At 49.1% G+C, this 20,686-nt stretch overlaps 7 protein-coding genes across 7 annotated transcripts, besides 1 other annotated feature; 3 read left to right on the plus strand and 4 right to left on the minus strand.

The window, feature by feature from the left end:
• Positions 1-20,686: part of a sequence feature (contig 1.22 729..276296(1)) that runs on past both edges of the window.
• Positions 433-2,034, minus strand: ANIA_10190 (Atg14 domain-containing protein; the record flags this gene model as incomplete). The annotated part of the gene is made up of 1 exon (XM_050612748.1): positions 433-2,034. One exon carries the CDS (start codon positions 2,032-2,034, stop codon positions 433-435), a length of 1,602 nt encoding a protein of 533 aa, XP_050468629.1.
• On the plus strand, positions 2,788-3,366 carry ANIA_01411 (uncharacterized protein; the record flags this gene model as incomplete). Its single annotated transcript, XM_653923.1, has 4 exons — positions 2,788-3,021; positions 3,097-3,155; positions 3,187-3,251; positions 3,302-3,366. The coding sequence occupies 4 exons, from the start codon at positions 2,788-2,790 to the stop codon at positions 3,364-3,366; spliced, it is 423 nt and encodes a 140-aa protein (XP_659015.1).
• Positions 3,474-5,390, minus strand: ANIA_01412 (putative LMBR1 domain protein; the record flags this gene model as incomplete). Its single annotated transcript, XM_050612749.1, has 2 exons — positions 3,474-3,737; positions 3,785-5,390. The coding sequence occupies 2 exons, from the start codon at positions 5,388-5,390 to the stop codon at positions 3,559-3,561; spliced, it is 1,785 nt and encodes a 594-aa protein (XP_050468630.1). The 3' UTR covers positions 3,474-3,558.
• On the plus strand, positions 5,792-10,389 carry ANIA_01413 (cleavage/polyadenylation factor CFT1; the record flags this gene model as incomplete). The annotated part of the gene is made up of 9 exons (XM_653925.2): positions 5,792-7,697; positions 7,769-8,028; positions 8,074-8,241; positions 8,289-8,618; positions 8,666-8,861; positions 8,967-9,042; positions 9,088-9,541; positions 9,586-9,733; positions 9,785-10,389. The coding sequence occupies 9 exons, from the start codon at positions 5,792-5,794 to the stop codon at positions 10,264-10,266; spliced, it is 4,020 nt and encodes a 1,339-aa protein (XP_659017.1). The 3' UTR covers positions 10,267-10,389.
• On the minus strand, positions 10,605-13,193 carry ANIA_01414 (transcription factor xprG). The gene is made up of 3 exons (XM_050612750.1): positions 12,836-13,193; positions 11,232-12,777; positions 10,605-11,175 (listed from the first exon to the last, which is right to left on the minus strand). Exons 1-3 carry the CDS (start codon positions 12,979-12,981, stop codon positions 11,101-11,103), a joined length of 1,767 nt encoding a protein of 588 aa, XP_050468631.1. The 5' UTR covers positions 12,982-13,193; the 3' UTR covers positions 10,605-11,100.
• ANIA_01415 (uncharacterized protein) lies at positions 15,224-15,827 on the plus strand (the record flags this gene model as incomplete). Its single annotated transcript, XM_653927.1, has 2 exons — positions 15,224-15,470; positions 15,670-15,827. 2 exons carry the CDS (start codon positions 15,224-15,226, stop codon positions 15,825-15,827), a joined length of 405 nt encoding a protein of 134 aa, XP_659019.1.
• On the minus strand, positions 16,384-19,366 carry ANIA_01416 (putative beta-N-acetylglucosaminidase; the record flags this gene model as incomplete). The annotated part of the gene is made up of 4 exons (XM_653928.1): positions 16,384-16,497; positions 16,543-19,031; positions 19,080-19,198; positions 19,317-19,366. The coding sequence occupies 4 exons, from the start codon at positions 19,364-19,366 to the stop codon at positions 16,384-16,386; spliced, it is 2,772 nt and encodes a 923-aa protein (XP_659020.1).

Genomic DNA, 20,686 nt, shown 5'->3' on the forward strand with positions numbered 1-20,686 from the left:
GGATACTCCATATTCGCATGGCCTTGTTTGTGTTCGATCTTTGGACCTTTAGGCTTTGGACATATCAATAACCGTAAGCGGCTTTCTGGCCAAAGTGTGCAAATTTGTGTGACTAGGAGGAGTGCTAGCTCATGAAACCAACAACTATAGCCAAGTGTTTAAGTCACTTGAGCGTCTAAGCAAGCCAAGGACAAATCGCATTGCTGCAAAGAAAAAAATTGTTCTGACCGAGCGAAGTCCAATGCTGTTGAGAACACACGTTGTTCAAAGTCGTTATCTTATCGATCTACTTAATCTAGCTTAATAAGCATCCTGCTCCGAGCCAATCTTTCTAACCAAAAATTGCTGGTGAGCCCGTCCACCCCCAATGATTAGTCCCACGACACACAAACGTGACTCTGAGCTAGACAACGTTTAATAGACTAATCGCTATCACCTATGTCTAAGTTTAGTCCACCCGCTGGTCCCTTTTGAGCGAGCCGCAATGGCGGGGGCATCAGGCGCACCAAGTTTAGGTGCCAAAGTTATTGTATCTGAGGTATAACTAGACTGATCATCGTGCGGCAAGTCTGAGCCATGGGAAGATTCGTGGGAAACTGGTTGCCGAGAATCGTCCCATTCATTTTCTTCAAGCAATTCCCACTCTGCACTAGCCATTTCACCAAGAAGAGTTGACTTCAACCCGTCAACAACCTTCGTTGGAGATGGAAGCTTCCAATTTCGGACGAACTCTGTCCCCTCAGATGCACCTAAGAAAGAGTGTGCGGTGCCATGTGAATAATGACCAAGCATTGGAAAGGACTTTGTTCGCTGAATCATGGTCCTCGGGAAATCTTTGTGGGCTCTGGTTTGGTAAGAGCCCTTGCGGGTTGCGATCAGAGCAGATGACTGCCCGGGAGGCGCCACAAGAAGCTGCCACAGGTTCTTCCCAATATCGCAGACGTCTTCCCAGGAATCGGACCCTAGATTGAGCCCTTGACTACGACAAAGCCAAGACACATTCCAAGCCAGCAGTGTGACCCCTTCGATGAAGAGAGCATAAGTCCCAGGATCCTCCTTGGCTAACTTTGGAAGAGATTTGTCAATACAGAGAGGCCGTGGCCGGGGAAAAGAAGCGTGTGCCAATGCTGTGCGCGATGTCGGCCTCGAAGACGGCAACTGGTCGGAAAACGGCACGGCACGTAATTCCTGTGGAAGATATGATGCAGAGGGTGTGTAAATTGTGGGCAACGGATAGTCCTTATGAGGAAGCGTTATCTCTGCCGGGAGCCGCAGTGATAAATAGTTGGAAACAAGAACAAGGATGTGGGCAATGTAGGAAAACGACGTCGAGATATGGTCAGGTGCGGCGCCTGTATGAGTATTAACAAATTGCTTCACACCAGAGTAAGGTAGAGACTTCCCATTCATTTCCCGAAGGTCAAGGATACCCACACCTCCAATAGTATATGTTTCCTTCATTCCATTGTTATTTTTCCTCACATTTTGCCTCAAACCGTAGAGGCTAGCAGCCTCCCGGCAGAGAAATATCCGAGCCTCAGCTGTCTTGGTGTGGTTGGCATGCCAAAGATGATCCGTTCTCTTGATAATATTTTGGATACCGCTCAACATTCCCGACTCTCGTTCTGACAGCTGGTATAGAGCAGATTCAGAGTCGGACCGTTGTCGCGTTAACTTTATCTTGCGTTGAGATATGTCGAGACTCTTATCTTTGATCCGAGATTGGAGGCTTTTGATATGGTTCGCGACAATTTCTATTCTCGCTGCTGACCGTGACTGCTCATTTTTAATCCTCTGAATGGTCCAGAGTCGGGGCCTGCCCTCCTCCAATTCCGCACTATTATTTCCCCGGCCACTCAAACACTTTTCATGTTCGTTGTCTGCGTTTATAGCAGCTTCAATTTGCTGACCTAGGTATTCTCTTTCCAAAATGACACTGGCGCTATCGAAGCGTAGCTGGTAAAGTCGATTCCGAGCACATGTTGCGCATAAAAACGCGGATGCTTGAGTACGAGTGCATATGTCACAGCTCATCTCAGGAAATATTAAGCTGTTCAGTCAGGCTTCGAAGCAATCGTTCGGAGTCCCAAGTCATCGGGTAAAAATCAGTAATCCGGCTGCTCAGTTTCGAACCCATAGATGTCGATTGCTGGGACGGCTGCATAGAAGAAGAAACGAGTCATGCCTAGCCTGATATGATCATATAAATAGGCACTGACGGAGTGAGCTTTTCTAGAACGTGGTTGCGTAAGGTTGTAGGTGACTGCGATAGAGTAACAGTTTGAGTAGTAAGAATAGTTAGTCCGCGGATGGTGGACGTCACCTGATAATCACGTCTGTCAGGTATCACAAGACCGACAATGTTTTCTTCACATTTCTGATAGTCTTTTTGGGATAATTCCCTCACATTTAGCTGCTTGATTAGGATGCAACTATAAAGCCAGAAATGCGTCGCTCAGATTGATGAGCTGTGAAGGTCTGAATACGCGTTCAATTAGATTTTCCGAAGATCAAATAACGGGCCACTCGTTGAACACATATTTTCCCTTCACATTTCTATAATTCTTCGTGACAGTAATCCGAAGCTTCGCTTTCTTACTGGGTATTTTGAAGTAGACAATCTTCATATCAAACTATTCAAGAACGGGTGCTCTCAACTCGCGGGTTACGGATATGATATCCAACCGCTAATTGGGCTGTAAGTTCCGCCTCTATTTAAGCGTTGAGCATTGTCGAATGATAAGATGCTAGTCCAATCACAATCTGTTGCAGATCGTAGACGAAAACATGGCATCCGGCGATAAAACACCTTCTCGTCTTCCTGGCCCCAAATCTGGAATTGCTCGGAGCAAACCCATGCTCAGGGAGCAGTCTGTTACCTCAGGAGATGAAGAATCGCAACTCAAAGACAGTATAAAAGACTTTGACTGGTCCCAGCTCGAAAGCGTTTACATACAAATGATGGAACAGCATGAGAAATCCGAAGAAGAGCTCCGCAACCATATTACGAGACTGCTCCAGGTATTATGTCCGATAACAACATGCGCAATGGGATTTCTAAGATTTGACCTTTAGATACTTACATCCTGGTCTCAGACTACCGTTGTACACGACGAAAGCAGAGCCGTGAAAAGGTTGGTTGTCTCTTTCAGAAGGTAGGTTGCATTATATTGACCCTATCCATAGGTTCAGAACGCAGATGCACCATGTCCAGAATTCTGAAGAGAGTCTGGAGAAGAAGAGAAGACACTGTAAGTCACAATGGTACTGGCTTACATTCACCTCTAATGGCTCAATACAGATATGGATGTTGTCAATGCATTTGAGCGTGCACTTGCACTTTTGAATGATCGTGCGAAACCTTAGGCGAAGTCTTGCTTAAACTCTGGCTTGAGTGCTCCGTGACTGGTCCATGTTTTTGCTGTGTACTGTATGCTCTCAGAGGCAGATCAGAAGAGAAGAGCCCATAGTCATGGGAGATCAATGAAATTGAGATTGCCAAATCCAATACCTACTGAGACAGTTTGTATCATAAGAAGCCTGACTTCCTACTACTTTTCAGGTGTCCTCACTTCTGCTAGCTCTGCCAACAATACTTTGCCATCGATCATCCATGTTTCTCCTAGAACCTGATAGCAAAGCCTCCTCCTCAGCCTCTTCCGCATCCTCATCCAGTTGTTGTTCGTCTAACTTTGGAGAACGCAAAAGCGAAGTGATAAGAGCAAGCAAGTAAACCCCTGAAGTGATCAGTATAGACTCAGCAAATAACCTAGGGGTTACTAACCGATGAAAGCAAACTGGCTCCAGAAGAAGATTGCACCAAAAAAAGGAAAGCTTACGGTCACCCTATTTAAAACCGTGCTGGCAACACTGGGTGTACAGACCTTCTTGGCGGCATCGCTACCAAAGGCTTCCGAGCAACGCTTGACGACGCATTGTAGTTCAGGTAACACAGAGGAACCGGACAGTCGGTCACAGAATGTCTGTGGTCCAAATGTCGCATACTGGGGTGCAACAATCATGGAAATCGAGTAGTTGAGAGCCAGAATCGACAACATTAATATGGCCGTCATTACCAGTAAGGCTTGTGGGGAAGTATGACCCAGTCGAATCCTAAAAATACTAATCCACAAGAATCGAATGCCAACTGTGGCAATTCCAACCACCGTGCCGAAGAAAAGTAGTAGCACAAGCATAGTGAAGATCGCATAGTCAATCGGGAACAACTTGGCAGACTGCACGAATATTTCGTTGATGGGATTGAAGATATTGATGTGCCCAAGAACATACCCACAATGGCGCTTGCATATTGAGTTTTTGGCTTTGTCACTGGCGGTTAAAATCATAGACACCCAAATTAGTAGCACGAGGAGCAAGAGTATCAGCCCTACCAGCCGTCTGAAGGGGCGGAAGAACGCTTCAAGTCTGAACCACATCCTAGGAAGGAGTGCATTGCCCTTCCCATCCGCCTCCTGTGCCAGGCGCTGCCTCCTGATTAGGGTCCGTTCTTCCCTGATTAAAGCGTCCAGCTCTCTGCGGTCCTTAGAGGATAGGTGATCGAAATTTCCCCCACAGCGGCCCTCTAATTGGCGCCGTCGTTCCCTGTTCGAATCAAGCTGAACAGTGAAAGTTGCGTTCCAGCTTCCTGCATTTGATAGGCGAGGACCACCTTTAATCAGACGAATAGGTAGAACGGCAAGACCTGTGGATGTATGCAGGGCATAAACATACATCCCAATCGTGATCAACAAGCCCAGAGCAAAAGTAAGGGCACGTTCGCCGCCTGCAAACCAGCAGTTAGCACTAACTTGAGAGCGAGTTTCAATATGAGGGTCCTCACGGTTCTCTCCTAGTAGACTCTTGAAGGGATCAAGACCGTTCCCACCATTGGCTCTGGAAATGGGCACAAAAACGCCGACAAGGAACAAAATTATGAGTATGGCAATGAATGATAGTGTATATTTAGAAGCACCCCAAAACCGCTGTCCGGATGATTGCTCCCCTGTTTGAGCTGCCACTTCATCGTATTCCTCGTACCAAAAGTAGACAAATGGAACAACAAGAAGACAAAGAAGAATGTCCAAAGAATACAAGATGTAATATACAAGGGTAAGAGAGAACGTTATTCTATCCACTACTTCTGGAGTCGCCCAGTCCTTCCGTTGTCCCACAGAGGACGACACGGTGGACGAAACTAGAGCGACATCGACCGGTAGCAGAAGGATAGTTGCAAGAAGGCTTGTGATTGCGACAATGCATGTCAAAGTCACTGATGGCGAGCGGTCGCGAGGAGACTGATACACATAGATGAACACCGAAGCAACCGCAAACAAGACCACCACCACGACTGCATAGACGACCCAGATTAGCGATGTTTGCAGAAGAATCATGCTGAAGCCTTTGACAATTAGAGATGCCTAAATCTTCTTCCGTTGCAAGAGCTTGAGGATAATGAACCTGACAGGATCACCTTACGTCATCGAAGTCAGGATCACGTGGAAGCGCGGAGAGCTCTCCGTGCGTGCGGAGGAAAATAATGATATTATACCAATGCCCAGTCCTCAACCGCAAGAGCAGTTGAGATTGTCCAATTATTGCCGATTGGGACCAATTGACGGTCCTTTGGCGCGTCTATAATATATGAACGTTCTGACATTTATCATCCCAAGTTTTACGTCCCTTTCTCTGGCAATGTCTCTGGCCGCACAGCACAGCTGAAGTGCAACGACGTAGATCCTCAGGTTATAGCCTTTGCACCTCACGAACTTCTCTTTACCTCTTACAAGCCGAAATGCAGTGCTACACTGAATTGATATCTCCGACAGGAGTTACTCATGCCTTGGCAGTTCCTTTTCTTTCAGCGACTGCTAACAACCTGATCGTCGCCCGGACTTCGCTTCTTCAAATTTTCTCTTTACGCGATGTGTCATTGAGTGCACTTGATACGGAAGTTCGACCGGCGCAACACAGGCAGGAAACGTGCAAGCTGGTCTTGGAAAGGGAATATCAACTGCCAGGTACAGTAACTGATATCTGTCGGGTAAAGATTTTGAAGACAAAGAGCGGCGGAGATGCAGTTCTTGTGGCCTTCCGAGATGCTAAATTGAGCTTGGTTGAATGGGACCCGGAGCGCTACGGGTTATCCACTATTTCTATCCACTACTACGAGCGTGATGATATGACCCGTAGTCCATGGGCGTCTGATTTGAGCACTTGCGGCAGTATCTTGAGCGCCGACCCGGGCAGTCGATGCGCAATTTTTCAATTCGGCGCACGAAGTCTTGCTATTATACCTTTTCACCAGCCCGGGGATGACTTAGTGATGGACGACTTTGGCTCCGAACCTGACTACGAGAATAGGGTAGAAGGGAATTCGAGAAGTCATGAAGCTAAAGATAAAGACGCCGCTGAGTACCAAACTCCGTATGCGTCGTCCTTCGTCTTGCCCTTGACTGCGTTGGACCCTTCAGTCATCCATCCCATAAGTCTGGCCTTCCTTTACGAATACAGGGAGCCGACCTTTGGCATATTGTACTCGCAAGTTGCTACTTCACATGCCCTACTTCACGAACGAAAAGATGTTGTTTTTTATACGGTCATTACGCTTGATTTAGAACAACGTGCCTCTACAACCTTGCTTTCTGTTACTAGACTACCTAGCGACCTGTTTAAAGTGGTAGCTCTCCCCCCTCCTGTAGGAGGATCGCTACTTATCGGATCCAACGAACTCGTGCATATCGACCAGGCAGGGAAAACCAATGCAGTTGGGGTCAATGAGTTCTCTAGGCAAGCATCTTCGTTTTCCATGACCGATCAATCCGACCTGGCCCTTCGTCTCGAGAATTGCGTCGTGGAGCGCTTTTCTGACGATAATGGTGACCTTCTTTTGGCACTCTCGACCGGGGTATTCGCTCTGGTAAGCTTCAAGCTTGATGGAAGGTCAGTATCTGGTATATCTGTTCGGCCCTTGTCCGGTCCGTCAAAAGAGTTCCTGGCTTCGACCGCATCGTCTTCAGCTTTCCTAGGCAACGGCAAGGTCTTCTTTGGCAGCGAGAGCGCGGATTCTGTCCTGCTAGGCTGGTCTTCTGCCTCATCAGCCACAAAGAAATCCTTCTCTGGGAGCACTTCAAACGATGAAAGTGAAGATGACGCTTACGAAGACGATCTATACTCTTCTGCGCCTGCTGCCATGACAGACAATCCTCAAAATCAACCGAGCAATTCGTCTGTCGCTGCGTTTGGTGATTTGCGAATTCACGACAGGCTTTCCAGCCCTGGTCCTATCAGAGACATTGTGCTCGGGAGGAGCTCTGAAGCGTCTTCGCGTGACACAAAAGACGGCGTGCTAGAGCTAGTGGCAGCTCAAGGCTCGGATGAAGGTGGTACAATGGTGATTATGAAGCGGGAGGTTGATCCGTATCTTGTAGCATCAATGGCTGCAGACACAGCAAACTCCCTCTGGACAGTCTCTTTGCTACCGGATAACAATGATCAAAAACGTGACTATGTCATACTGTCAAAGCAGGAGAAACCTGACAAAGAGGAGTCCGAGGTGTTTGTGCTAGAGGATAAACTCAGGCCAATTACGGCGCCTGAATTTAATCCGAACCATGAATTGACCGTAGAAATCGGTACCTTGGCCAGCAAGAGTAGGGTAATCCAGGTATTGAGGAACGAGGTGCGAAGTTATGATGCTGGTGAGTGCCTGTCAGTCCGAAGAAGAGACATACTAATTGAGTAGATCTTGGGCTGGCTCAAATCTATCCAGTATGGGACGAGGACGATAGTGATGAGAGAGTAGCTGTCAATGCTACTCTCGTGGACCCTTACTTGGCGATCATACGAGACGATTCAACCTTACTACTACTACAGGCCGATGACAGCGGAGACCTTGATGAAGTGACATTGAGCGAGGATGTCGTAAGTCAAAAGTGGCTGTCTGCCTGCTTCTACAGCGATAATGCTGGTTTCTTCACTGCTCCTTTTGCTTCGATCCTGTTCCTATTGAACCAGGATCATCAGTTATATGTGAGTGTATTGACCTTGCCAAGCTACTGTAGCCTAACCGACCAGGTATACCGACTGCCCGACTTTGCCGTGATATCAGTTATTGAAGGAGTAGGCTGTTTACCGCCTATCCTGTCCACCGAGCCTCCCAAGCGATCTACTACGCGTGAAAATGTATTACAAATCGCTGTTGTGGAGCTTGGTGACTCTTACAGCAGCCTGCCCTTTTTAATCGTAAGCTCTTGGCAATGCCTATGAAGTGAGACTTGCTGACTGAAAAGCTTCGAACTGAAAATGACGACTTGGTTGTGTATAAGCCGTTCTTCACTAACTCAAAGGAGCTGACTGGCTTGAGATTCCTGAAAGAAGCAAACCATACACTTCCAAAGACTCCCAATACGACAGACGAGTTGCAATCAGAAATGAAACCTCTTCGCATCTTACCGAACATTGCGGGCTGTAGTAGCATTTTCATGCCTGGGCCTTCAGCGGGTTTCATTTTCCGAGCTTCAACTACCTCGCCCCATTTTATTCGCCTAAGAGGTGGTTTTATCAAGGGGCTAGGTTGTTTTGATTCTCCAGATAAAGGATTCGCTTACCTTGACTCGCATGTGCGTCCACCCATTGTCTCTCTATGATCGGATACTAAGTCATATAGGGCCTTCATTTAGCTAAACTTCCAGAAGGGACACAGCTTGGCTACCCATGGATAATGAGAACGGTTCCAATAGGGCAGCAAATTGACAAACTGACATACGTGTCTGCTTCCGACACGTATGTTCTCGGGACATGTCAGAGATGCGAATTTAGATTGCCCGAAGATGACGAATTACATCCAGAATGGCGTAACGAAGGTATATCCTCTTCCACCCCTACCTCCTCCCCGCCTCCTCCCCACTGACCGCCAAATAAAAAAAAAACAATATAACCTTCTCTAGACATGGACTGAACTGCAATAGAAATATCCTTTTTGCCCGAGGTAAACCAAAGCTCGCTCAAGGTCGTGAGTCCGAAAACGTGGTCTGTTATTGACAGGTATGCTTCCTTATTCCTTACCAGGACGAAAACTTATTTTCCAAGTTATCCACTGGAGCCCGCTGAGCATATAATGGTTATGAAAACCATGAGCTTGGAAGTCTCTGAGAATACACATGAACGCAGAGATATGATTGTGGTGGGAACATCGCTGGCTCGCGGAGAGGATATACCATCACGCGGTTGTATATATGTTTTCGAAGTTATCGAAGTAGTTCCTGACCCAGAACAACCTGAGACGAATCGCAGGCTGAAACTTATTGGCAAGGAGCCTGTGAAGGGAGCTGTGACTGCGCTGTCCGAGATCGGTGGCCAAGGCTTCCTCATTGCTGCGCAGGGCCAGAAGAGCATGGTCAGAGGTCTGAAAGAGGACGGAAGCCTTCTGCCTGTTGCATTTATGGACATGCAGTGCTTTGTTAGCGTGATCAAGGAACTCAAGGGAACCGGAATGTGTATTTTTGGAGACGCAGTGAAGGGTCTCTGGTTCGCAGGCTATTCAGTATGTCCATTATCTTGATCCGGAACAAACCTAACTGGTCTTAGGAGGAGCCTTATAAGATGAGCCTTTTTGCAAAAGACCTTGATTATCTCGAGGTACTGGCAGCAGACTTTCTCCCCGACGGCAACAAACTATTCATTGTCGTTGCCGATAGCGATTGCAATCTCTACGTACTTCAGTACGACCCTGAAGGTGAGTTACCTACGACTCTTTGAGAATAATAGGATTTATTCTAATTTACAGATCCAAACTCGTCCAATGGCGACAAACTGCTGAACCGCAGCAAATTCCACACCGGAAACTTTGCCTCCACCGTAACCCTTCTGCCACGAACCCTAGTCTCCTCCGAGCGCGCCATGTCCGGCTCTGACAAAATGGATATTGACAACACAGCACCCCTCCACCAAGTTCTCGTCACCTCCCACAATGGCTCTATCGGCTTAGTGACCTGCGTCCCTGAGGAATCCTACCGCCGCCTCTCAGCCCTCCAGTCCCAACTTACAAACACTCTCGAGCACCCGTGTGGTCTTAATCCTCGTGCCTACCGCGCCGTTGAGAGCGACGCCAGCGCCGGTAGAGGCATGCTCGACAGCAATCTGCTCCTCCAGTACCTGGACATGAGCAAGCAGCGCAAGGCTGAGATTGCGGGAAGAGTTGGCGCCACGGAGTGGGAGATTCGGGCTGATCTTGAGGCCATCAGTGGTGGAGGACTCGGGTATCTTTGATATAGTTTGGGGGTGTTGGTATTGTTCTTCTTAGATCATCTAATCACTTCACTGTAATCCATGCCGCAAACTAGTCAGTAATTTTTCTACTTACCATGACATTTTGCATGCGGCGAAGCACTGTACTTACATGAAATAAATATATGTAGGTGATAACAAAGACTAGCAGAAGATAAACATACAATCAATGGGATTTGCATGTGGTCACCCGACATACTACTAACTAGTCGATGTTTGGGGTAAGTTCAGTCGAGCAAACGGAAGTCCTGTTCTATAACCCCTCATGGTTGTAATGTACCAAAATTATTCAAATTAAACTCCTATTTCTATTATACAGAATGCAATCCGCGCAAGCTAGTGTTGAGCTGACTCTCACATTCCTTAATAGTCAATTATAGTTCTCCTTTTCAATTCACTGAACTGCTTGTCCATTGTCTATTAACGAAGCAAGATGCCCGTCCCATGCGCCCTGCCTTGGTTCTCTTCCAAAGCACGTAACAGTGAAAAAGCAACCAAGCAATACACAGTACTTGCAAACTATACCAGACACAGTATGGATAGCAGCAAAATCTCATCGACGGCCAGCCGAATTTCGTTGTTCCTATCAAGATTCCCAGATTTCATCTCGGGTTTCTTCTTGCCCGGAATAAGGCGGTCCATGTGACATAGATATATAATGAGAGGACGACAGTAAAAGGCCCACTCGTAGACAAGATGATATGACGAGAAGAATAAACGAAGCCAAAGGGGTAATCCGGTAGACTCCATCGCGCCATCACCCAAACCACCCAGTAGTCATGCCAATTAACCATACATGCCCAGCAATAAAAGACGTCAAATCATTGTACGTGAAATAATTCTCGAGTATGTCCATCCAGATGGACATATGGCCTCAACAAGAGAATATGACTGCAAATATATAAGCATAGCCGAAGATCAGGTGCAGAACTGTCACATTAGAATACGTCCTCCGCCGCAAAATATCGTTTGCTCTGACCTCGCGCCGTAATGTATTTCATCTGGGGCATATTCGTGTGGTGTACCACATGTGGGCGATAGACAGCATCAACGGGGCCTTGCCAATCCTCCAAGCCCAAGGGAAAATACTCATACAACACATCGGCACTTTCGCTCGTGAAAGGAACTGGCAGCATCTGCTGGAAATTGGCTGTATTCAAGAATGTAGCGGACGTGCTTCTTGACTGCGCTTGGGGCATAGAGTGAGATACTTTGCGCATCTTGACTGGCCTCCCTGAATCAACGCTTAAAGACTTAGACGCGAGGTCATTAGAGAATGATGTATGAGGACGGGAATCGCCGTTTGAGAGATTGAGAGAGTCGTCGTCCAAAAGAGATAAATTAATAGGGGCAGCAATGGCGCTCGTCGTCCGTCGATGTGCCTCTACCGGTCTCGAAAATTCTGGACTGGACTGCGAATAGACTGACGAGTGCGGCAGCGTCGTCGTCGTCGGAGGAGGAAGCGTTGAATTTGTTGCAAGAGCCCAATTTGGGGGGGATTGCTGGGGGACCCCGTTTGATGAAGTTTCGGGAGAGCTGCTCTTCACGACGGTTTTTGCCTTGTCGGTCAGACTGGGCGAGGTTCGAGTAAGATTATTACTAGCTGCAGCCGCTTGCGCGTTCTTCCTGGAAGCAGCAGCACTACCACTCAACGGTAGATCTTTCCTAGACTGGAAATTACGAGGACTGCGACCCCGGACGATGACTGGCCCCGAGTGAACCTCGCAAATCGGGGTTTTCATACCCGTGGACAATGTTGCAACGACCCTGAGCCGAACCACAAAGTGCTGTTGAAGCTCCTTTCTTCGCCCATTGTTGGCAGTCGCGACACGGAATTGAAGACGCTTCCATGCGATTGGAAAAGTGGCGTAATCGGCATCAAGATCCTGTCCAGTTAACATGTCTAACGGGATAGCTGGAGGCTCCTTCTCGACCTTGGCGGCAGTATTACTACTGTTTCCTGTATCCTTGCCAGCGTCATTTGCAGCGGGAGTCTTCCAGGGCACAGAAATAATCTTGACCGAATTGCCCTCAACAGACTCGGTAGCCGACACTGTCAGTTCGTGCGCGACGATAGGTATCCGGTCACCGGTGTCGGTGATGATATAGCGCAGGGCCCGAGGAAGGGTTACAGAACCAGTGATCTGGAAAAGATTTCGCCGGTAGCAGGTCAGTTCTGCTCCTTGCTGAGGCGGAGCATTTTCTGTCGGAGACGTGGTCCACGGTGACTCGGCAAGGAAAAACATGCCGTGCAGCTGAGCTGAAATTGATATTGAGGCGCGTCGAAAAGAATAATCAAGCAGAGTCCACGGATATACTGGCATCGAGAAGCTCAATAGCTTGTTATTATGGTCAATGGAGGAGTCGGCAGGCGGCTCAGCTGGAGGCGGGGGGTCAAAGGAAGTGACCATCTCTGGGAACGAGTCCTCGTAACCGGAAGAGAATCGCTTCAGTGTCTGTGGAGATAGATGGGCAAAGGTCAAATCGTCTCCGCTAGAAGAAAAGACCCGTCAGAGAGAAAGCTTTGCAAAAGAACAAAAGGACCACGCACCTAACGAATGTCTCGGAGTCAAAGTTTGATCGTTGATCAGGAAGGTCCATGCCTTGCAAAGCATTGAGATAATCTGTGCCCTGCATATTCCCTAACGACAGCGGGGAAGCCAGATAGGGCAACGCCATGGTGTCGAAGCCCTCCATGGCAAGGGTTCGGCTGTAGCGAACGGGGACAATGACGCCGGCACTATGGACAGTGCAAGCTAGAATGAAGATGAATAAGACAAAGCGATGAAGCGTCAGATTCCGAAAAGAAACGGTCTCTCGTGAGAGAGTGGAGGCTAGTGACGGTGAAAGCTGGCGGACCAGGTGAGAACAGCGTCAAAGGTACGAGACCATGGAGGAATCGAACGAGCAGTAGGATGGAATTTAGAAAGGCGAGGAAAAAGAGGGAGGAGCAGGTCGAAAACTATACAGAAACGTTGGTGGAGAGGGAAACGATGTCGTCCAAGGCTTGGGTCTTGAATGGCGCCGAGTGGATCGGCCACCCCCGAAGTCAGCAAGCAGTCAGGACTGTAGAGCACGTTAGTAGTAGTAGTGGGGATCGCAGCTAGCGGGAGGAGCTAAAGAAGAAACGAAAGGACCCCCAGGCAGGAGCACGATCCGGAGAGAGGCTAGCGCTAGGACGATAAAGGCAGAGATAAGAGGGAAGAAGACGGAGCCGGCGACTGGGGTGGCTAGAGTAGTCTTCCTCTAGGAGCTAGACCAGGCTCACCATCCAGAACCAGGAGAAGGGAGCGTGGTCATTGGACTATTCTCCATTGACCTAGTGGAGGGAAAGCGAGAGACTGGACGACGTGGGCTTTCAGTCTGGAGGAGGGGGGAAAAGTCTAAGTCGCGCGCCGTTTTCTGGTTCGTCAGCTGGATCGGGCTAGTGCCTTTCCAATTCCACAGTAGTCTTTCGGCCCCAGACTACTAGGTCTCAGGCTCTCGCGTTCTGAGACCGGAGACGGCTCGCTGCTTTCGTCTCGGTAGGCCAAAACAGCACTGCCCACATCTAGCTGTCGGATACAGACTGTACGGTCCGAGAGCCCTGGTATCGCAATGGTCAATACATTGATCCCTTCGCTTGTATGGATCGAGCCTCGGTACGAGTTATGGACCTTCCGGATCAGGTAGGTCCCCGCCGCGATAACACTAGCTAATAGTAGTTAAGTTTATGAGCAGTGCCCCACTTTTAAAGGGCTGGGGAATTGTAGTGCTCCTGCAATTCGGGCTTCTCTGGTTGCGATGCTTAAGATGGTCCTGATGATATCTGCAGTGTATTATTATTTACCATAGACGCCACCAAACTAGCAGGGGCTATGTGCGTGAAAAATAATAATGCTGGTATTCCACGCTAGGATAGTGCTCGGTTAAGCGAGGCTAATCACGCTCCACGTCAGAATCGATGCAATCTTACTAATAAATACCCTCTTCCCTACTCCGGGGAAACAAGCAAAGAGGCACCCGCCCTGGATAGCACTCTAGCACTCCCAGGAAACTCAACCCATGGATCAAGAAGATGACAGACTGATGAACGCAGAACATCCTTCTGCCCTGCAGACATCTTCACGCTCCAGCTGACTGTAGGATCGGACACTTCCATTGGCGCAAAGTCAAAGTGATCGGCGGTGGTCTGTTCTTGGTCTGTTCTGGCAGACTGGCTGACATGCATCTCGATCCTTTGCCCTGAAAGTCCCTGAGCGCACGCCGCAAACTCTCCCGCTGGATTTGGATCTGCTCCAGCCTCCCGCGCCCCCCCCGGCTTCTTTCCATCGTCTGGCCTCTTCAGCGACTTTCCGCGACCTGGGCCGTCATGGTGAGCTCATGTGGCTTTTGTGAAGTAATCTGACAAAAGTCAGATCGCCACGGGGCTTTATCACATTGCGCTCGTGGTGTCGTACAGCATCGTACAGCATCGCCGCCCCGCGAGTTACGGGCAGCAGGCATTGATCATTGGGCAGGCGTGACCGTATTCTTACCTTGCGGTCTAACTCATGGCGTGGTTCTGGTCCGAAGTCGAACAACTGCGGCTAAATGATGAAAAGGGGCAAAAAAAGGACTCTTGAGAAGAGGAAACACGGCAGAAGGAAAATAACAGCCCAATCCGCGCTTGGAGTTCTCAATGCAGTTGAATCCCTCGTCTTCTTTCCAGAACGTTTCTAGAATTACCGTTTCGCATGTGATTCCTGCCACGCCTAACAGCTGTATCATTATATTAATCGCCATATTACAGAGTATTATTGTCATCAGGTATTTTTGCCAGTCTATACTCGTCGTTGACATCATGTGGAACCTTTCTTGCATCTTAATTCCCGAGCGGCTTGCTGTGTACTTGTACTCGGTACTCTGTACTCTGTCCATGCAGAAGACGGCTCTCTCAATCAGCCCAAGAATTTTCGACATGCCGCAGAAGGATGCTAGAAGACAATGGAAGCGTCGGATGCGCAGGGGTTTATCTCTGCCTGAAGGTCCAGCGGCGCTCTCCGATCGTGAAAAGGCTGCACTTGATCCTGATAAGCTCGTCGACCACTTCAGCTTCAGAGGCGCCAAGCGGGGTCAGGCCCTGGCCAAGGAATCGCAGCATTCCAGCATTCTTCATCTTCTTCATCGTCAGCCAACGAGTGCTGCGAGATTTAATCTCTGCCGCCGTAAGAAGCCGAAAATGGCTGAAATGGATATTAATTGTCGGTGGCGATGCATGGCCGGCCACGGCCGGCCGGCCCACCCTTCACTCACTCTACCGTCCTTTCCAAATTTTATTGCTCTGCAAACGGTCGACCAGCTCAAAGCATCACCCAATGACGGACTTATCGCGACTCTTGACCAGACGGACTGTAGACGAATCAGGATTTCAGCGCAACAGCCCAGAGGAACCCGAGGGAAAACTCATCCGTCTCACAGCTGATGGAAGCACGCCAGGAGATGATCCGATAGGGCGCCTGTTCCTGGTCCCTCACAGCTCGCAATCTCTCGATGGTCACAGCAGGCTACCTGGTGTCCATTAATTGTCCGTGAAGTGAACACTCGCAATCATGCGGTTCCTCGCTGCGTAGTGTTCGACGGTTTGGCTAAGAGTGGTGACTGCGTTTAAGGCGGCGCCAACATGCGCACGTAGCGTCGTCCAACTGGCGGTGATACGACTGATAGTGAAGGATGCCAGGTTGGTGACTCGTTCCCACAATCGATCAGTGCTGATCATCCGAGACCTGATCCTGATCGTCCTCGTTCCGAGACATCAGCCGGGTCTCGTCCTTTGGCGAGTCATGATTCCTATGGGTTGAAGTTGACTCATTGCATGGTGCTCATATCAACAAGTCCTTCGATATTTATTGGTAGATAGCATTATAAATTTTAGGCATAAGATAAAAGAGTAGTCTCTTGTACCAGCTAAGCCTGAATCAACCTAGATATATGCATAGATATATAATCATATACTTTGGCAAAATACATACTGGCTATCTTTATATGTGCAACAAGGCTTCTTGCTAGATACATTGTATATAACAAAATAACCAAAATAGGGTATAGAAAAAAATCGTCGCTCATCTAGCATTCCCTCAATCAAGGCCCAGGCACCATTGTCCACGTCGCCGCGTCACAGTTGACTTCTTCATAGCTATGCAAAGTGGTGAATCCTATCTCTGTAAGCCAGTCAAAGTTGCTGTCGACATCCACCTGCGGTAGGTTAGCATGCACAGATAAATTGAAAATGGAGCTTACACAATCTATAACAACTGCATCAGCGCCCTGTCTCCGTATCTGCTTGATTCCTAATAGGATCAACCCCTGCAAAAGTGTTGCGTATTCTCCGACCGAAGGCCATATTACGGGGGACGAAATTCCCCCTGTGGGCACATGCATGGCCTTCGTAGCGGGCATGTGCTCCGCCAGCGTCGCCTGCATGTTATAGATAACCACGCTGCCGAGAATAGCCCCGTCGTGTGGTCTTCTTGCCCTGATAATGCCGCAATGCGGTGCTCCGCCCAAGGCAATTTTGTATATGTCAATTACTCCTTGTCTGGAGTTGGTCTTGACATGGTCAATGATCGAGTCAGCATAGTCCCATCCGTGGACAAGATCGTAAACCGCGTCTGCGCTCTGTAGGCTGTTGACTAGGCCCTCAGGCGGAGACCAAGTTTGCAAGTTGCGGAGAGCGACATTGCAGACAGGGCGGGAGAGGGCGGTGTTCCAGCCCAGATTTGCGAACCACTGCCGCCGTTTCTTTCTTTCGACAGGGTTAGCGGCGGGTATGCCCAGGTAAATCCCTGGAAGACGGGACCCCAGTTGAAACCGCTTCATCCCTTTTCGTTGCATAAGCGTTCGGATAGCGCGGTTGTGGAGGGAATTCCCAATCGAGAGCCTGCGCCGCGATGGGTCGACAATCAATGATCCGATGACCCCCGTGCCAGTGGCCCGGAAGTAGTAGGTTGAACAGAAGCCGTAGAGGGCCCGAGTGGTGCTGTTTCGGACAACAAAGTGAGCCTCGTCAATGTCGTCTCTCCGCAGAAGAAAGCTACTGGGCGTCACACCAGAGAGTTCCGGACCCATCGTCTTCAGAAGCGCGTCCAATGCATCGGAATCTCTCTCCTCGTTCCAGTTTTCCACAAGCCAATGTTGTCTTGCCTGGTGGAGCTTCTGACTGCGATTGAAAGAACCCGGCAATGACCCCGTAGGCGTCAGCTCTCCATAAAGAACCTTGACCAAGGTTTCCAGGGCCGTGTCCGTGAAATCGTATGTGCAAAGGTAAGTCCCAATGCTTGCATCCATGGCGAAATCATAAGGTGAACTAACGGCAACAACAACTAATGGCTTATCGAGTGGTTCGCCTGATGGAGTCAACTGCGACTTACAAATCATAGACACATGTTTTGTAAAACCTTGCTGGTAAATGTTCCTGACAGCATCTGCGGTGATGACAATCACGGCACTGGCACGGTCAATTAAACTCTCGTGGATCGGACGGACGCCATTCGAGGTGTAGGACGTATGCAGAACACGACCGTTTCGGTGACGCGAAAGCGATCTCCCCAATTCCTTAAAGACGCTCTCGCCACTGAGTACGGAAGCCGTCCTATCCCAGGCTACCGCATCCGCCGACAGCTCCAGATGCTCAGTCACTGAGCGAGATACGGCGGAGGCAGGCAAAGGATTTACTAACGGTGTCAGAAGAAGCAGCTCCTCGTTGGAAGATAAGACATTGGTCAGCGGTAACAGGTTTCTGTTATCGCGCACGACTGAGATGGAATTGCTGTAAGCTCTTGTTGAGAGACTCGTATGCGATGGCTGCATTTGAGTGAGCGAAGGCAGCCCCCCAGGGTTAAGAGCCTGTTCCCAGGAAGTGCATCTCCCCTTCATGGCCAACACTCTCCGTAGCGATTCCTCTATTCGTGTCCGGTTGATAATGCCGTTCTCCACACCAAGCTTCATTCCGTTGATGGCTTCTTGTTGCACCTGAAAAGACCTGCACAATAGTATTATATCGCAGCCGGCGTTTTTGGCCATCACTGTCCCGCCTCCTACGCCAATGTTATGGGTGAGCGCCTCCATCTCCAGACATTCCGAAACCACGACTCCATCAAATTTCATATCCTTCCGTAAGAGGTCGTCAACAACCTGCTCGCTTAGACAAGCATGCATGACATTGACTCCGGCGGAGGACATGGAAACGCCTCCCACCATCATCGCGTCAAGACCATTCATGATAGCGTTCCGAAATGGAACCAATGCGGTCAAACTGAGCTGTTCTAAAGACTCCGTGATGATGGGCACGTCGGTCTGAGACCCTAAAAACTCCAGGTTCCCATACGAAGGAAAATGCTTGCCGCAAGTTGATAGGCCGGCCTGCTGGTAACCTTTCATAAACTCTACCCCGTACTGGGACACCTCCTGCGGGTCATCACCGCAGGTGCGGACGCCCATCAATTGATTCCGTACATTCGTCAATACGTCCAGCACAGGCCCTAGGATCCAATTGAACCCGACGGCTTTGAGCTCTTGAGCCGTAGCAAAAGCAATGTCATGGGCCAAGTCTTTTGACCCCGTAGCCGCAATACCCATTGCACTTGGAAACTGTCGAATATAAATCTCGTCATATAAGCTGTTAACTCCACCATTCTCTTGGTCCAGAGCTATAAGTAACGGCACAGGATGGCCGGCATCGCGAGCAATTGTTTGCAGCTCCAGAATTAGCCGGGTTGCGTCCTCTGCAGCTATTCAGGTTAGTTATAAAGTGGTGAATACATGACAGGGGGTAATACATTTCAAATTCTTAGCGGTTAACAAGACTGAACCTATGTGATACTTCTGGATGAGAGAACGAATCTGAGGGCTGACCGTCGTTCCATCGAAGCCCATCATGAAAAGCTGCCCCATCTGCCTGTCGACAAGATATGACAGTCATGTTAGCGGGAGAAAAATACAGATCAGATACATGATTCAAAGATACGACAATAACACAGATTATAGAATAAAAAATGCCAAGACTGCAGTCGTACCTGTCAAGATCATCCCAGCCAGGGGGCAGCGCATCCTCTTTCGGGGCCATAACAGCCCTTGGCTCCCGTGAGGAATGCCAGGCCAGAGCCTGTTTCTCAAAGACGACCCACCCTCTTCGACCGGGTCAAGAATCCGTGCCGGAGGAATGGCAGATCGGGATAAAACTGAACGTCAGAGAGGTAAGGTTGAAGCTGACAACAGCCGGAGCTGACGGTTGGCTTAAGCTCCCTGTTGGCGACGACGCTAGCTCGGTAATAATAACTCGCGTGAAATGCTAGCCGGGGCGGAGGCCACAAATGGGTCGAATGACACTGCATTAAGATCGGCGGGGGTTACGAGAAGCTGGCTTTAGGCGTCTACTCAGTAGTCCAGACCCCGCGGAGAGTTTGCTCGGACAGGAGCCCGGTCGACCATAGAAAGCCGGCGAGAATCACCAGGAACCGGGGCGGGTAGGAAGCCAGCTAAAACAGGTACTCATTCGAGACGCCAGTCTCCGAAACCAGTGGTTGCCAGTTAGACAGGAGGTATGACGTTCATTTGTGGTCTCGAATCCAGTAACCATGTTTGATGGAGCTGAGAACGTGTGGGGTGAGGGGAGCAGGCCCGTTTCGGTTCCACCACGTGACCAAGTAGTATTTGCACTGGATCAGGCGCGGTTAGTGCACAGTTTCTAGTGTCGCTTGAGGCCATAGACGGGCATCCGTGTTCTCTTGGGCCGCGGTTAGATCCAGAGTAAATGTAGTAGGAGTAGCTTAGGAATAGTCAGGTTTTTGGTTACTATCTGATATTTCAAAGTCTTTTCTGACAATGTGCCTATAGGCCTGCTTTTGAATCCCATATGTTGATATCGACCAAAAAAAGAAACGACGGAAAGCTGAACCACAGCAAACACAACAAACTATCTTGTTCCTGCTTTGCCGGTGTGCAGGAAGCTGACTCCAGATTAACTGAATCTATGAAATTCAAGATACCCCCCCTCGCACAAGAATCGACAGCCGCTGCACCCTTTTTGGCTGCATGAACTACTATACTAATGTGTAAGGAACCTTAGTGATGCTGGTGACTAGCTCGCAGCTGCATGAAACTAGTAATACATAAGATGGTTGGCCACGCTGATAGTTCTATAAGGTATGCTGAAGTGCTTGCAATCCCAATAATAGGTAGTGGTTCAGCCGCATGGTTTTCTACTATGTTGGCTCGGAGAAAGGAACAGTCTCGCTGACAGCAGCGAGTAGTGGTGTAATCTACGCTTTCCTTCCCTGTACTGTCTACTCGACTACATTCGAGTTCAATCCAAGGCGAGCGTGCATGTCTTAATAGATGGTCGAAGGGTCCTGCTGTGTATACCCGCAGTCAAATTCACAGCGTG

Source organism: Aspergillus nidulans, chromosome VII (assembly GCF_000011425.1).
Source record: "Aspergillus nidulans FGSC A4 chromosome VII".
Taxonomy (NCBI): domain Eukaryota; kingdom Fungi; phylum Ascomycota; class Eurotiomycetes; order Eurotiales; family Aspergillaceae; genus Aspergillus; species Aspergillus nidulans.

What these genes read in the sequence shown, in the direction of transcription:
- ANIA_01414 (XM_050612750.1), bottom strand. Translation starts at nt 12,981, where the DNA reads ATGGAGGGCTTCGACACCATGGCGTTGCCCTATCTGGCTTCCCCGCTG. An exon ending in GACTCCGAGACATTCGTTAG is followed by an intron (nt 12,778 to 12,835) that starts GTGCGTGGTCCT and finishes CTTTTCTTCTAG; the next exon opens with CGGAGACGATTTGACCTTTG. An exon ending in GATATTTTGCGGCGGAGGAC is followed by an intron (nt 11,176 to 11,231) that starts GTATTCTAATGT and finishes ATATATTTGCAG; the next exon opens with TCATATTCTCTTGTTGAGGC.